This window comes from Hypomesus nipponensis, chromosome 9 (genome assembly GCF_054491055.1).
Source record: "Hypomesus nipponensis isolate SF chromosome 9, ASM5449105v1, whole genome shotgun sequence".
NCBI lineage: Eukaryota > Metazoa > Chordata > Actinopteri > Osmeriformes > Osmeridae > Hypomesus > Hypomesus nipponensis.
In genome coordinates, this window is record NC_140369.1 from 17,660,966 (window position 1) to 17,676,255 (window position 15,290).

Consider the following 15,290-nt stretch of genomic DNA (forward strand, 5'->3'; position numbering starts at 1 on the left):
GGTTTTGCATGGACGATCAGAATTCGAGGAAGGAAAAAGAGAATTCCTTCGACCCGCACATGCATGAATGGACGCATTGGGGCGTATCAAACAACCATCTTAAAACATCATGCTATTACCGTAGTTACCCCCGGAGAGCAACAACGCCGTGGGGAGGGAAACTGTTGAGAGGTAAAATGCAGATGAAAAACACAGAGATGGAGTACGGAGAGAGGGAGTGTGAGAATGTGGAGAGGAAAGGCTGACAATATAGAGAGTGGAAATGACTGGCAGACACTGTCTATCCTCTTTTGCAGTCACTCGTCTGTCTGTCTGGGTGTCTGTCTGTCTGACTGAGTGTCTGTCTGTCTGTCTGCCCGACTATCTGCCTGTCTGTCTGGTTGACTGGCTGTATCAACAGTTCCCCCCATACGCCAGTCCACCACGCTGCCTGATCCAGCAGAAACAGACCACACCGGCCGATCCCTGAGAGGAGCAGATCCGCTCTTCCCCGGAGCAGAGAACAGCTCTGGCTGTGATTAAAAGGCCTGACCCGAGCCGCAGATTAGGAATAATAAAAGCAGAATCATTGTGATTTCATTTGGATGATGTGGACCTCTGTGGGGAGAGATTGCCGGATGATTAAGCTCTGGGTTCTGGGTTTGTCTTACGGTCATCTGCTAATGCGAAATACTCCCATGAGTCTAAACCATATCAACCTGCTTTTCGTTTCCCAGCCGTTTCCCTTGCCACAAGTTGGGAATACGATGTGCCCCATTGCAACCTGACTCAGGACAAGGACTCCCTGGTAACAGGGCTCTGTTATTGTGTGTCTGGGACTCGCGGTTGTAAATGAGTCTCTAAAAGAGCCGATAGGTCAAAACCTTCTGTCCCATGCTCGACCCTCTCCACCCTTAACCCCCCCCCCCTCCCCCCGCGGGCCCCAGTGAAAGTCTGGACCCTTCGGAGACCACGCGACCCCTTAGCCCCCTTCCCCCGTTTTAGCCGGCTAAAACAGGGTTCCCCCGCTGTGGGAAGCACGCCGGGGCCCTTTCCTTCCCCACGCTCTGCCTGGCCTGCCAACCTCTCACCGTCAGGCAGGGGAGAGGCTGTGAGGAGGAGATAGAACCAGAGAGAAAGAGAGACAGGAAGGGACACTATATTTAGAGCTCAAGCTGTCACCTTCTGTTTTTCTTCCCTGAATAATCACAGTTTGACAGCACGGATCCTTTTGGAGCAGAGGTTGCTGTGGATGCACTGCGCCCCTCCCCTCCCCCCTCCCCTCCCCACGTCCCCTCCCCTCCCTCCCTCCGCTCCCGCCCACCCCCCTCCTGCCCGCCAGCGTCTCCAGAGAGAGACAGGCAGCGAGGTAATAGTGTTTGCTGCAGGCTTGCGTGCCACCGCCATCATTCTGTTTTCCGTTTTTAAACCTGAATTTCCCAAAAAAACTGAGAGAGAGAGAGAGAGAGAGAGAGAGAGAGAGAGAGAGAGAGAGAGAGAGAGAGAGAGAGAGAGAGAGAGAGAGAGAGAGAGAGAGAATGCTGCTGGTCTGCTGATATTCATATTCATATGATATTCATGTGACTTCCATGGTCTGTTGGGTTAGCCTGAGGCTGTTACGGCAAGCCTCACCTCCAGTATGGAAAACCCCTCCAGGATGCCCCTATCAGCGAAAGGAAATCTCAGACCGTCCAAGCGACACTGACTCCAGCCTGCTTACACCCCAATGCGGCGCCCCTCGGACAGCAAACGCTAAACTTAGCGACTCCGTCGCCACAGTAACGGCGCGTCGTAAAACGTCCGTTTCTCGTCTCGCCGCGCGGACAGATCCCCCTCGTCCTCCACAGGACGCCGGGAGGCTGTCAGAGAACGCCGCGGCGGAGCACAGCTGGCGCTGCCGCCAACTCGGGGAAGGAGACGAGGCGAAGGACCAGATTAGACATGACACGGCAGCAGATGTGCAGAGTGAAAAAGGGGGGGGGGGGGGGGGTGGAGTACCTCCGTCGGTGCAGACGCAGGATAGCAGGCTCTGCTGGGGATTTGCAGCACAGGGAGGCGGGGCTAAACACCCGCAGGTACAGTACGCACCGCCACACGGACGGTGTCGGGGGCTGTGCCCCGCCCCACACACCACTCCTCGCCGTCCCCCGTCCCCAAAAGCTCCCTCGGTGCCCCCACCAAGGTGGGGGATTCGGGGGGGGGGGGGGGAGGGAGGGGGGGTCCACAGGGCCTTCGTGACATTCAGTCGTGCGGTAGGAGATGGGCGGTTATGCAACTAATGAGCACATTTGCAGAGACTTTTTTCCCGAGCGCTCTCCTGGGAAGCACCTGTTTATGTCGTCTGACGCGGCGGAGCCGGGAGACAGGCTTCCGAACGTTCGCGCGGAAGAAGGGAGGGCTCTGGCTGTGTAGAGGAGCCGTTCCAAACGTCCAAGACGCAGACCCCGCTCCCGCCTCGACGGTTCCCGCACCTCGGCGGTTTTGATTTCCGAGCGGGGCCAAGGTTACAGACCTGAAGCCGAAGGTGGGACGCACGCCTCACGGGTTGGGTGTAGCAGGGCTGCTCTTGCACAGGTGGATGTGGTTCCCGTGTGAGTGGTACAGTGTTACACCCCGGTACGGCGTGTCCGGTGCCAGGGTTCCACCCTTGGCAGGGCGTCGTGTTCCGTGTGGGAGGCCTAAGGAGGAGACTTGCCCCCGGGGTGCGTGGGTTCTCTGTTGGCAGGTTAGCTATGGATAAGCTTTCAGGGGCTCATTGATTGCTCTGCGCCTCTTGTGTTCTGGCTAAGGTCAATGCCGAGGCACTTATCTCAGTCTCCAGTGTCACAATTGACCCGAATAGGAAGCCAGGAGCCTGAGAGAGAGAGCGAGAGAGAGAGAGAGCGAGAGAGAGAGAGAGACAGGCAGACAGAGAGAGAGAGAGAGAGAGAGAGAGAGAGAGAGAGAGAGAGAGAGAGAGCCAGAGAGAGAGAGAGAGAGAGAGAGAGAGAGCCAGAGAGAGAGAGAGAGAGAGAGAGAGAGAGAGAGAGAGAGAGAGAGAGAGAGAGAGAGAGAGAGAGAGAGAGAGAGAGAGAGAGAGAGAGAGAGAGAGGATGCAGGGAGATACCATTATAGAGATACCATCTCTATTTGGGGTCCAGTCTCGGCACCTGTCTTTGGCTGGGAGGCGATGTGTTCCTACACTGACTCACATCGTGCTCTACCCATCAGCAGACACACCAGCCAGGGTATCAGACATCACACGGCCTACGGTAGAGCAACACCACACGGAACTGGAAGGCAAAGAGACAGCTCCTCACGGAAGGCAAGCACAGATTGCGCCCCCCCCCCCCTCCTCCCCTGAACAGGTTTCCTTACAGTACGGTAACCGCTCGAACAGTCAGGGTCTGCACGTCGACGCGCACATCTATAATCTAAGCCTATTGTAACTGCAGAGGCCCCGGAAAGTTCATTTGGAGCGGCAGCCTAATTCGCATAATGGGGGACGGGGGACGGGGGGGGCGAGGGTGAGAGCTGATCTTAACCGCTAATGTATTCTGCCCCTGACTGCGCAGACAGCGGAGGTGAGCTAACACTGAGCTCTTTGTGCTGCCGTGACAATCATTTAACCATTACGTTACGCCGGAGGAAAGCTGGGCGGGGGGGGGGGGGGGGGGGCTGGCGGGGGGAGGGGGAGAGAGGCCTTGAGGACGAGCGAGGGAAAGAGTACAACAAAACCGGGGTAAGTCGAAACAACCTTGAGATTTTCTCGGCCCAATGCTAACACCGTCCGCGGCTCTGTCTTCCCTCCGAGCCGTCCTGTTTCCTCACGACGGCCTAAGGTGCTCCCAGGTGTGTTCCTCACACACCGCGGGGACAAGGAACACAAAGTTAAACACTCTCAAATGGGACTGAAGATTGCTCTGACTGGCTATTACTGGTTAATACGCTCCTATTCCCCCCCCCCCCTCACAGCGAAAGGGCAGTTAACCCCGTGTGTGCCTGGCTCCTGTTGTCAGGGTCACGACCCCACAGCCCCCGGCTCTGAAATAGAACGGGATCAGACCCTGTTTGAGGGTAAATATAGGGGGCCGCCTCCCCCCGCCTTAGAAGCTGGTGCCACTTAGTTGCATTCACTCTATACCAAAGGCAAGGGGGACGCCAAATGAATAACACAAGGGGTTAGCCTTTGTTGGTCTTTTAATATGTTACTACGTCGATTCACTTACGCTGAGTTTTCCACGGGGTCGAAACAAGCGCTAAGTCAGACACGGAAACAGAAAAAAAACGATGTCTGTCTCAAAGGCTGCTCTTTATGATCTCCGTAAACGGCTCAGAAGCACCCTTTTTAATGTCTAATCCGAAGCACCTCTTTCTCGCCCCAACCTTCTCACGTCGATATCCACACTGTGGTCTGGTAAGCACCGTTGCAATTCGATTTGATTGTGTATGTTAAGTGCATGCATGTGTTGATACCCATTTTGCTAAGCCTTGTAAAAGGCCGAGGCCCAGCAGTGGAGAGCGGACATTCCTTTGCTACTCGTCGAGGTTTACTCTGTCCTTATCGCGAGCCGTAACTCAGAGATCAGCCCTGGCGCTGACCCACTGCCTGCTTTTATAGACCCCTCCATCATCATCAACAGATTTGGCAAAAGAGGATTAAAATGGTGCACTTCTCCAAATACTGGGATACGTTTTGCAAATAGGAATCTGAACTCGAGTCATGCCAAACTGCTGGGGTGACGGCCCTGAGCTGACGAGGAAAAAAGATCCATTCACATTTTGGGACTATGTACATTCCACGTATAAAAAGCTTCGCTGCAACATGGGCAAGACGTCCTTCTTTCTGTTTTTTTTCCTCAACCATTATGTGGGAAAATGATCTGCATGAATCTGCTGTCATGTCAAAAAGGAGTTATGTGATGGCCAGCATGTGACGTGACTCTCTCCTTTGGGAAATCTTTTAGCATGTAAATCCTTAAGCTTTCAGTCATGCAGCGCATGGCTTTTCTCAGATCGGAATAAAAGACACTAGATAAAAAGAGATTTAAAGCCTTTTCCATGCAAATAGAATGAAAAACTGTAGCTGAGGGTTTCGAAGGGGCCTAGTGAACTATTTTTGACTTTAAAAATTGCTTCGTCATTTTGATGAAACATAAGACATGATGGAATTTAAACTTAACAAGTGCATTATACTGTAGAATCATTGAGCCTTAAACTAATTCACCCCACCCTACTTGCCTTATTAATGACTGAAAAAGTCAACGTTCATTTTTACTATTTGTTGTCCATGTCTTTGCCAAGATCTTCACACACACACACACACACACACACACACACACACACACACACACACACACACACTACTTGAAGGGACTAGATAACCTTGATCTTCCTTAATAAAGTCATCTGTTTGCCTTCAAGCTTTTTCTGACTATCTGTCCCCTCTCAATTCTCAGTAGATAGTTGAGTAGATTGGTCAGGACAAAGTCTACTTTCTCTGATGACCAGCATGCACATGCCAGTTAGTGAAATCCACACTAGTTTAGCAGCTTATTATTAGCATTGACCAACCTCAACTAATGGGCTCTGCCAAAGAGTCCCGACAAAACACAATTAGGTGAAAGGCAGACTTTAACGTGCCTCCAGTTCTCATAAAGGACAACAATATCCACAATTCTTTAGATGGAGTCTGAAGTGTTTTCAGTTGCAGGGATCATGGCTGTCCCATTGGTGTTTGGAAACACCACATCAACACAAAGGAAGATAAAGAGGTTGGTATTATTAGCTAAAGACTTTATAGATAGGATTCAGACAGACAGAGGTGGAGAGCCTGTGCATGATTTAATAGTTACCAGAGGAGAACAATATTCATTCAAACTCACTACTTAAGAGATGTGTTGCATTTATTATGCCATGCGCACACTTAGCAAACTCAGTCAAATTTGCTAGACAGCAATTACTGTAGAAACCTTGCTCCCCATCGTAAGCTAATGATTTGGCTAAACAAGGTTGATAGACTCACAGTGAAGTTTAAAAGCAATTCCACTCAGCAGGAGCAAAGCGAGCGCAATTGAAAAAAAAATTGGCAGCTTATGTTCAATTTTAACAGCCAACCACGTTGCTCTGTCAAGCATAGAGGTCTTTCAAAAACCAATTAAAAACTAAAAAGGAACTTAATTAAAATAAATAGGAAAGACATTTCCAGCAGTGCAATGTGAAAACCAGCAGACTATAAACTGTGTCCAACCTGATGATAGAGGGCAAGCAGACAGGTAAGCCAAAAGAAAAGAGAGACAGAAGGAGTATTGTCTTAAGTACCAGAGCCAATGAACTGGTGTTGGTCCATCTAAGTTTTCCTCTTCAAATCATAACGCATAAGAGCCATGCTTCAGTGGCATGTTTATACTGTATGTAGCTGTCAGGTTATTTGCAGCACCAATCCAATCCACAGATGAGGAATGACATGTGTGACAGATCAATGCATCGTGCACACAATGCATTAGGGATTATTTATTCAAATATTTTGGTGACTAAAAGAATAGACTCGGAATCTAAGAGAATGGATACACAAAACATGTAATTAAGATGAAACTGATTAGTTGAAGAAAAAGCTTTCCTCCAGGCTATGTTGAGTCTTACACAGACTACTTACTGCCATCATTCCTCATCTCTCGTCTGGGAGAAACTTAAAAGCAAGTCAAAGAGAGCGCAGAAAACTAGCTTGTCAGTCTTTCCTCACGTGAGAAGACGAGGATGGGAAATAATCTGAGGCTTAGCCAGGCCTCCTCTGCTTAGAGTCACAGGTCCACTTCATGACTACCCCCTCTACGTCTGTTGCACGTACTCTGATTAGGTTGGCAAGGAAATGACAGCGCTCTAGAGAAGGCGCCATTAAGACCCCTTTTAAATGTACAGTTCAACACACCGGGCGTCACGTGACACGGAGGCGCATTCATAACGTGCTGGGCCTGGGCCCTGGATGGGTGCCCAGCCAAGTGTTAAATCCAACTTGATTTCAGAAGGGAGCCAGGGGCAGACAAAGCCCTGTTTGGGGGACTGTGGAAGCTCGTCTGGCTAATGAAGATGTGCTCTGAACAGCAAAGACAGACAGCAGCACCTCTCCTTGTTCCCTTCCCCCAGGCAGATAACCAGGGTTCACAGCTGGGAGAGAGTGGACTGACCCACCAGTCTGCCAAGCACAGTTGGCTGTATTGCCCCATTCCCCCAATAACCCCACAGCCAGGAAGAATTTATGGCCCACCACAGGAGTAAGCATATCCATCTGGGGTTTTTGAAGAGTGAGTCATAGAGAACTGTAGAAAACAACAGGGCAAGGCACAGTCATGTGGAGCATGCGAGTGAGAGTGGGACCTACCTTTGAAGGACAGGAAGACTCGGGGGGCAGAGAGGGGCTCATTGGGGAGGCAAGCGCCCCTGCTGCCAGGGCCAACAGGGTCTGCAGCCACCACAGGTTGTCCCACAGCATGGTCCCTCTGTTTCCACACAGAGGAGGGGAGAGAGTCCTGGAGCCTGGCACAGAAGTAAAGGTCGATTATATTAAAAGTAAAAAAAAATATATATATATATATATATATATATAACCAATAGGTCTTGCAAAGAAAGTTTGGGGCATATGAGTGTGGAGAGTTTGTTGAAAGACGCAAAAAGTTGCGATGTTTTAGGGTCAGCTTTTATAGTATGGTATGGTTTCAATGACACTCACGATAAAATGTATTCTCATGAACACAATAATGTGCCAAAGAAAAAACAGCTGCGGGTGGAAATGTCGTCGGCATCAGTCATGCACTAATATATCCAGGTAGGACTGAGGTTAACGCTGCAGATAGTCTGAAAAAACTATGGAATTTTGTGGGGCGCGGCTGGTGCTGACATGATCGGCTTTGCTCTCCCCCCTTTGCTTTGCTTTTACTTTGCGTCCATCCCCTGTCTCAGTTCACTCACGAGACAACCGAAACATCCCACGCTGTCAATTATTTTAAGCTCCATCTCCAACGCACTCCTCTCATAGGAAAGAAACTCCACCACCAATGCCGATAGCAAGGACAGCGGACGTAAATCTCGAAGCCCCGAAAAAGGTTTCGGTCAGTTTCGATTTTAAACAGCGCGCAGGTTGCTGAGTAATTACATTTTGTCTGGGTTCTGCCACGCTGTCTTGACACTATAGCCTACATTTCTGTCGACTTAGTTGCGGCTACATGGACAAGTGGGTCCAGTTTGTACGTTGTCGAACGTCTTCGGCAGCCAAAGCATTCTTTATTTTTATCTGAAATATAGGCTACATCACTAAAATGTTCTTCAATAGTGATTGAGAGTATAATGAATATAAGAGTGATAATGATTAGACGTTTAGAAAATAAATTATAGAGCGTTGGTGGATAACCAATACTTAAAGAGATTGTATGCAGAAGGGGCGCTTCAATTACGCATGGCGAACTTGAATAAGGCTCATAACCTCGAGCATGAAACGCATCTGGCCAAAGCCACCCCTAAATAGGCCTATACTGATTTGATTAAGGTGGATGAATGGGCAGAAGAAGAAAAAATGGGCGAGCATGATACTATATCCACTAGGGTCAAAACAAATTCTGATAAGGTAAGTGTTCAATAGATGTAAAAAAGGAAACGCAATGACAAATGAACACTAAATAGGACTAATAAAATGCACACATTTTCTCAAGATCACCACACTGAGACTGTAAATAAGTGGTTATTAACGGAGCGTGAAGCATATAAATGCTTCTTTAAGACCTGCTTTGCCAATTAATCATTGCGGCAATGACACTTCTCTGCTTGTAAACGGGGGTCAACAGGGTATGAGGTCAAGCTGCCACGGAGGGTCTTAGGATCAAGTTCCTTATAAGTGTTCAGTCCTCAAGGTAGATCTCTGAGCATAAAATTCTAAATTAGATAATGTAGCCAAAATGTTGAATGTGGGGTAGGCTATTCTTATCTAAGAACTTCATGCATACAGTCCATACAAACAATAAATAAATGAACAACATTAACCTCTCAGTTGCCAAGACATGCAACATGTAAATGCTTGCATGCATAAACCGAACAAAGAGATTCTGAGTCCTGAAATTAAAAACTGTAACGCTGTTATAACGAGACATATCTTAGACCTAATCTAGTTATAGTTTTTTGTGAATAGGCCAACTACCAAAAAAATATCATGGCAAATGTAGGCTTATAAAATAAATACGTTGTAAAGGTGTTTGCACAACCTCTACAGTATCATTTAAATAGAAGCGAAGGCAAATGTAGGCAAAAATTATTATAATCAATTTTAATTTTGCTGTTCTTTATTTAATTACCAGTAGCATAAACACTTCTTTTATCACGTTTCAACATTATGATTTTGCTAGGCTTTTCATCATGTTCGACTAACTCCACTTAACATATGATTAGCCAACTAATCGGTTTGTCAGAGCCAAAAAGTATAAATCCAATCATTTAATATAAAACAAGAACACAATTTATCAGACGTACCGGTTCAATGTTATCCTTAAAGAACTACGTTGATTCCAATCATTTAGAAAGCGGCCAACCTGATCCTCGTTTTCTGTCCAACGTAAGCCGCAAAAATCCTCCACGATGACTCGGAAACAAAGCGCGGAACCAATTAAACTTAGAAAGCCATGAGCCGGTGGTATTTGTCTTAAAATCACCTATGGCAGTAGTGTACAATCCCACTTTTTCATATAGAGTAATTCCTTGAGAGAAAGGAGTTGTCGAAGTTCAGCCGCGCGCACGACAGCAACAGCGGTAATGAAGAGAAGACGCATTGGCAGGTGGATACAGTGTGGTCCCCCGTATCAAGACACACCCATAGGGCGGGAACTTACCTTGGCATCAACTGTCTCCGTACCGCCCTAAATTATATACAAAAAGACTAATGCATCATCTTGCGCTCCCAGGTAAATAATTTGAAAACCATCGAGCATATAGTCTTCAACGCCAATACACTATTTGAAGGTGTGCGTTACGGGAACAGCTTTGAATTAAGACGAAAATATCATACAATGGAGAAAGAACCTGGGAGGAGAGAAATCGCTATACAGTTTTAGATGTCGGGGTTGTGTGAGTTAATTCGCAGCACATCGGATTATCTTAGATTTGCCTAGATTTGAAAGGAAACGTCATGAAATCCCATCTGGATCATTGATTTGAAAATATTTTAAATTGTTGTGGTTTTCCTCCCCCACCATTTTTATCAGTGAAGCACAACCGAGATAACTACTCAGCATGTGTGAGTCGAGGGAGTAGGAAGGATCATGTGGATAGGATAGTGGACGCATGATCAGAGCGTAAACACACCTGCTGCCCTGGTAGCAGGAACCATGGTGGGTCTATCCCCCGACAGGATCGGTTGGAAAGTACTTTGACATGGGCTCCAGGTCGAAACTAAGTAGGCTATGCTGATATAGACAGAACTTTGAATACAGAGACAAATAATGTTACCAATGATTGCAAGTTAACCTTCAAGTATAAAATCTTGTGTCTGAAAGTGGAGATTTATGACAGTACATTTTTATCTTTACAGCCTGGCTGGAACATGGAATGTGGGCACAGGTGTGCTTCACAGAGGTAACTGTTGAAGAACTGCCAAGATGCAGATAAGGGAAATTTCGTCCAACACCTTGACAGAGAACCACTTTTAAACAACGATAGGTATCTAAACTATTCACAGGCACAGTGAGCCAGAAATACTGTTCTAATCTCAACCTTCCTGCTGTTCTTACTGGAATCTGTAGCGATCCATCTAGGTGCAGCAGATGCCCTGCATACAAACACTAGGGTAAGATGCTGGGACATCTGGACTTCTGTCCTGAGAAAGGTTAGTGAAGGGGCTGAATGACGCTATATTAACTATACAGTATGTACCTATTAAAAGACACCTATAAAAACTGCTCAATCCTAACACAGATTACAGTACAAAAAAATGTATCTCTTGTCCAGAGAGAAATATGTATTCCAAACAGGAGTCTCCAGGGCAAGGTTCATGACCAGGCTGTGTCCAGGCTGGACCAGGACAAAGCCATGGACCAGGCAGCGTAAGACTTGGACCCCCCAAAGAGGTAAAAACAACAGGTCGGGGGGAGTCGATACACGCCCTGGAGAAGAAGTTGACTCCCCCCTGATAGTTATTGTATAATCCGCACTCTGTCCATGACCACTTCCTGTCCTCTGGGAGTCACCACCGCGTGGACCAGACCATGGGGCAGCTGGCAGGGAGACACCTCCGCGTGGACCAGACCATGGGGCAGCTGGCAGGGAGACACCTCCGCGTGGACCAGACCATGGGGCAGCTGGCAGGGAGACACCTCCGCGTGGACCAGACCATGGGGCAGCTGGCAGGGAGACAGCAGGGAAGGGTTTGCGACTTTGAACTTTTCAATTTCACATTCTGTTTCTAAACCATTTTTGGGGAAAAGGGAAAACACTTATCACATCTGTCTGTGGAGAAAAAAAAGTGGGCTTCAGAGGGGTGACCTCGTGCTTTGATATGTGCAGCAGAGAGGAAGAGACTCCAGAGCCATAGATGATGGTCATAAAAACAGGTTTTTAAATTTCCCCTGCCACTCACTAGCAGGAGGGTCTGAGAAACCAGTTTCTCCCACACGAACACACCCACACACATGAGGTGCAGAGGAGCCTTTTATTGCAACGGTGGTATACGTCTCTGGTCTTGCAATCATGGCAACAACAAAAAAAACAGGGTCTCCTCTCCCATACACACAGCCGTTTACTCGGACGTTCAGACGGTGACTCCACCCCTGCTTGGTACAGGCTCCGTCGCCGAGAATGTAGTGGAGGTGGGTTGGTGAACGCTTGCCCTTTGCGTGGGACCACCTCACCGCAGGAGCAGGTTGTCTGCCCCCATTGCTGGCCTTGTTGGACTGTCTCCACTCATCACTATTCTTCTTTCTGTCTTTCAGTCACTTCCTTCTCGTCTCCCTCCCTCCCTATCTCTCTCTCTCTCTCCCTCTCTCTCTCTCTCTCTGTTGGGGCTAACAGCTGTCAGTTGTTCTCTCTTGTCTAGTTCCTTTTTAATCAACGTTATTATTTCCATCACCCAGGCCAGTGAAGTTCTGCCATCTGTCACTAGCTTGAGACAAGAGCAGGGTAATTACCCAGTCCTGGCTCTGTCAAACATTTGCCTTCACAAAAGTCCTTTAAGCTTTCCAATTTGGTTTCTGGAGGCCCAGTCTTCAGCAGCCATTTGAAGAGGGAAGTTCCATGGCAGCAACAAAGCTATGAGGAAAGAGAAGTTTATCAAAAGAAGGCCAGAAGGGAGAAGTCCATCAATGTGTTGATCATTTATTTTGAATTATATGAGCTGGCATGTGGTGTTTCAATTGGACTGGGAATAATGATTAGATGCTCATTTAATTCCAGTAAAAAGAGTATGCACACTTGCATTTAAATAGTGGACATTCAAAGTCAAATATATGCTCATATTTAAATACAATATTATTTATTGGCGGCTAACAACATTGTCCTCTTTCCTACCACACCCTCCCCTTAAGCCCACGTCTGCAGTCAGTTCCCAATGATAATATCACACTTTTATTAAACAGTGAGAACGCGTTCCTGTTTCTGATCTCCAGTAACTGGCACCGTTGGAGATAGAGAATGACCATGTCCTCCGAACACTCGTTAGATCCACTAGAACGAGAGCCTGGGGGAATATAAACCAATGAATACCCAGGATGGTAGGGGTTATTCCTCCAGATGAATTTGATTACGCTTGATGAATTTTCCCCTGACCTCGTGCCATCCGCACAGGGGCCGATGACTATAGCAGACGTGGAAAGTCATTTGTAACCGGCTGTGACAACCTGAACCTCCGTTGGCTTTACCACAACTCCGGGAGGTTATTAACTCCCGTTCATTATTGATGAGGTGAGGCTACGATTGCACTCGCGCGGATGTAAATGAGACAGATTGGCGTGAACACACACCTGGCCACGTGTAGAGTATTAGGGCACACCGAGTCTCCCGTCAGCCCAAAGCCACACACATCCAGTTCCCTGACACCGCCTGCCCCCCAGCCCTCCCTGTGGGTCAGAGCCTCTGTTGAATTGAATGAGTGAACGTGTACTCATCCCCTACACCTGAACGGTAGAACTCTTACCTTTTGGTGAGATAAGATATGACAATTTCACACTCTTTGACTAGTATAGCAGCGCTCTCATTAGCATTTAAATGGGAAAAAGATAATGCTGCGGTTGGCAGAGTCATATTTCCACCACAGGGCTGGCAGACGACGAAGGGGAACTTGAACGTGGCCTTTTTCAAACTCGAAGAAGTCATGAACGGCAACGCCGTCACAATAGCTGTATTGGCATTTGGAGTAACGTTTAGTTTGAGAAATTCCATGAGATCGTAAAAGTCAGTGAGAGCACGGTATTGCGTAACCTTCGCCTCACTGAGTGTTTTCGAATCTCCTGTCCGCTGTGTTCATTGGTGTGTCCATTAGAAGGTACAGTGTCATAGAAGAACCCATACTGTTAGCGCCTAGCTCATGGCCCTGTTGTGATCAGCCACCTGCTCCCAACTCCCTGTTTCTGTTTTGCAGAGCAAGCAAGCAACATAAATGTTCAACGCTGGGAACCCAATGCACAAACTGTTCTCAGTCTGTACCACAATTCACACACAACATGCCCTCTCACGGACCGGCGTGAAACATGCCAGGATTACAAGGATTAAACTGAACAGTTCTGGGATTGGGCCTTGCCAATGTTTCTCTGAGTCAGATCTAGAAAGTCCAAGTGATTCATTTATCAAGTGCACTGTACAAGCGTGAGGTCGTTCCGAACAATGATATTCTCAGGATGTGGTTCGCCACAGCTATGCTGTGTAGCGTCAGGGGTAGCATTCGTAGAGATCTCCCGGTATTTGAGACAGACTCGATTTTCTCTCCTCAAGTCGGACCGTTGCTCAGCTCGGGGGCTTTGCGCGAGTTCAAACAGGACAGCTGCCCTTTTGAAATGACACAAGTCTGTCTCTTCGTATCGCCGTCGGTTTTCGCGGCTCCCCGGGAAATAAGGGGATGAGCGCAGCTGTGGCGGGATGATTTGGGATGAATCCGAGGCTGTGTCCTATGAGGCTCCGGAAGGGTCTAATCCATCCCTGCACGTCCGTCCGACGCTCTTTCACTTCCTGTCACGCAACCGGAGGAGCACATGGATTACACTATGTCAGCCTCTCGTTGCGAAAGTGTTCCGGCGAACAATAACAAAAGGGTTGCACATGGGGCATGGGTTTCTGGGGTTGAACAAGCCTCCGTGCTGGTGCTGTATACCTGCGGTGGTTTGGTTGTGTAATCGTTTCCCCAGCGTTGTTGGTCCCTCCCCCCCCCACCCCCAGGCCTGTTCTACAGTATCCTTCCTCGCCCCCACCAAACCACAGCTCCCCCGGCTGAGGGGGAGAACGGAGGGACAGGCACAGGAAATGACTCGGGTTTGATTCCACAGGTCACTTCGCAGGAAGCGGTCAACTGCTCTCATTCGAGCTACGCCAGCAAGTCTGCTCAAACAGTTTGGGGTAATAACTCGGAGCTGAGAGCGTGCGGCGTGGAAGACAGTCGTAATGGCCGTGCTTGTCTTTGTGGGAGACTCTCTGCCATGTCCGTCTCTGCTGGGTTCTAATGTGCTGTCCTCCACAACCAGCATGTCAGAACATAATCAGCGTGTCCATCTTTGATTCACTCCTCCTTAATGTCTCTCCCAGGACCTAATGCCATGCCTGGCAGTTGATCCTGCCTCCCCTCCCTCCCTCTTATCCCTTCCTCCCCTCCCTCCCCTCCCTCCTCCTGTCACCACCTCCTCCGATGAGGCCGGGAAACAGGTGGCTGTGTGGCACAGGGAAGATGCAGACCTCACAGAAGGGAGTGTGTGTGCAGGTGTGTGTGTGTTTATGAGGAAGGAGGGGAGCTTTGCAGCTTTTCCACATCCCAAACCTTGATCCTGATCCAGGACTAACCAGATCATAGCCAATATCTTCACTGGCACGGATGACCATGCAGGATACATAAAACTCCAGGACAGAAAGACAGTTATGGCTGATTCATAACGCAATTACAGTCGAAACACTGTGACGTAAGATTGAAACAGAAACGTTCTCTGATCGGAACATAATTAACGACGTAATTTCGACTAAGCTTAAAGAATCTTCGTAAACAAACCAGACAATTGCCTCGAGTGTCTTTCTCTGATGAAGAGAACCCTCCCCACACATCTGTTCCTGGAATTTCCCAGCTACTAGTTGTGTTGTGAGGGATCCTGTTCTCTCTACAAAGTAGT

General features: G+C 48.2%; 1 protein-coding gene across 1 annotated transcript in view; it reads right to left on the reverse strand.

Annotated features, from left to right (window-relative positions):
• The window catches only part of sema3fa (sema domain, immunoglobulin domain (Ig), short basic domain, secreted, (semaphorin) 3Fa), a 70,179-nt gene that overhangs the window by 37,531 nt on the left and 17,358 nt on the right, over positions 1-15,290 (reverse strand). The window contains exons 2-3 of the mRNA XM_084705909.1: positions 11,145-11,333; positions 7,337-7,484 (exon numbers count right to left, since the gene is read on the reverse strand). Coding sequence (XP_084562035.1) covers positions 7,337-7,484; positions 11,145-11,333 — 337 coding nt within the window. The remainder of the gene's footprint in view (positions 1-7,336; positions 7,485-11,144; positions 11,334-15,290) is intronic.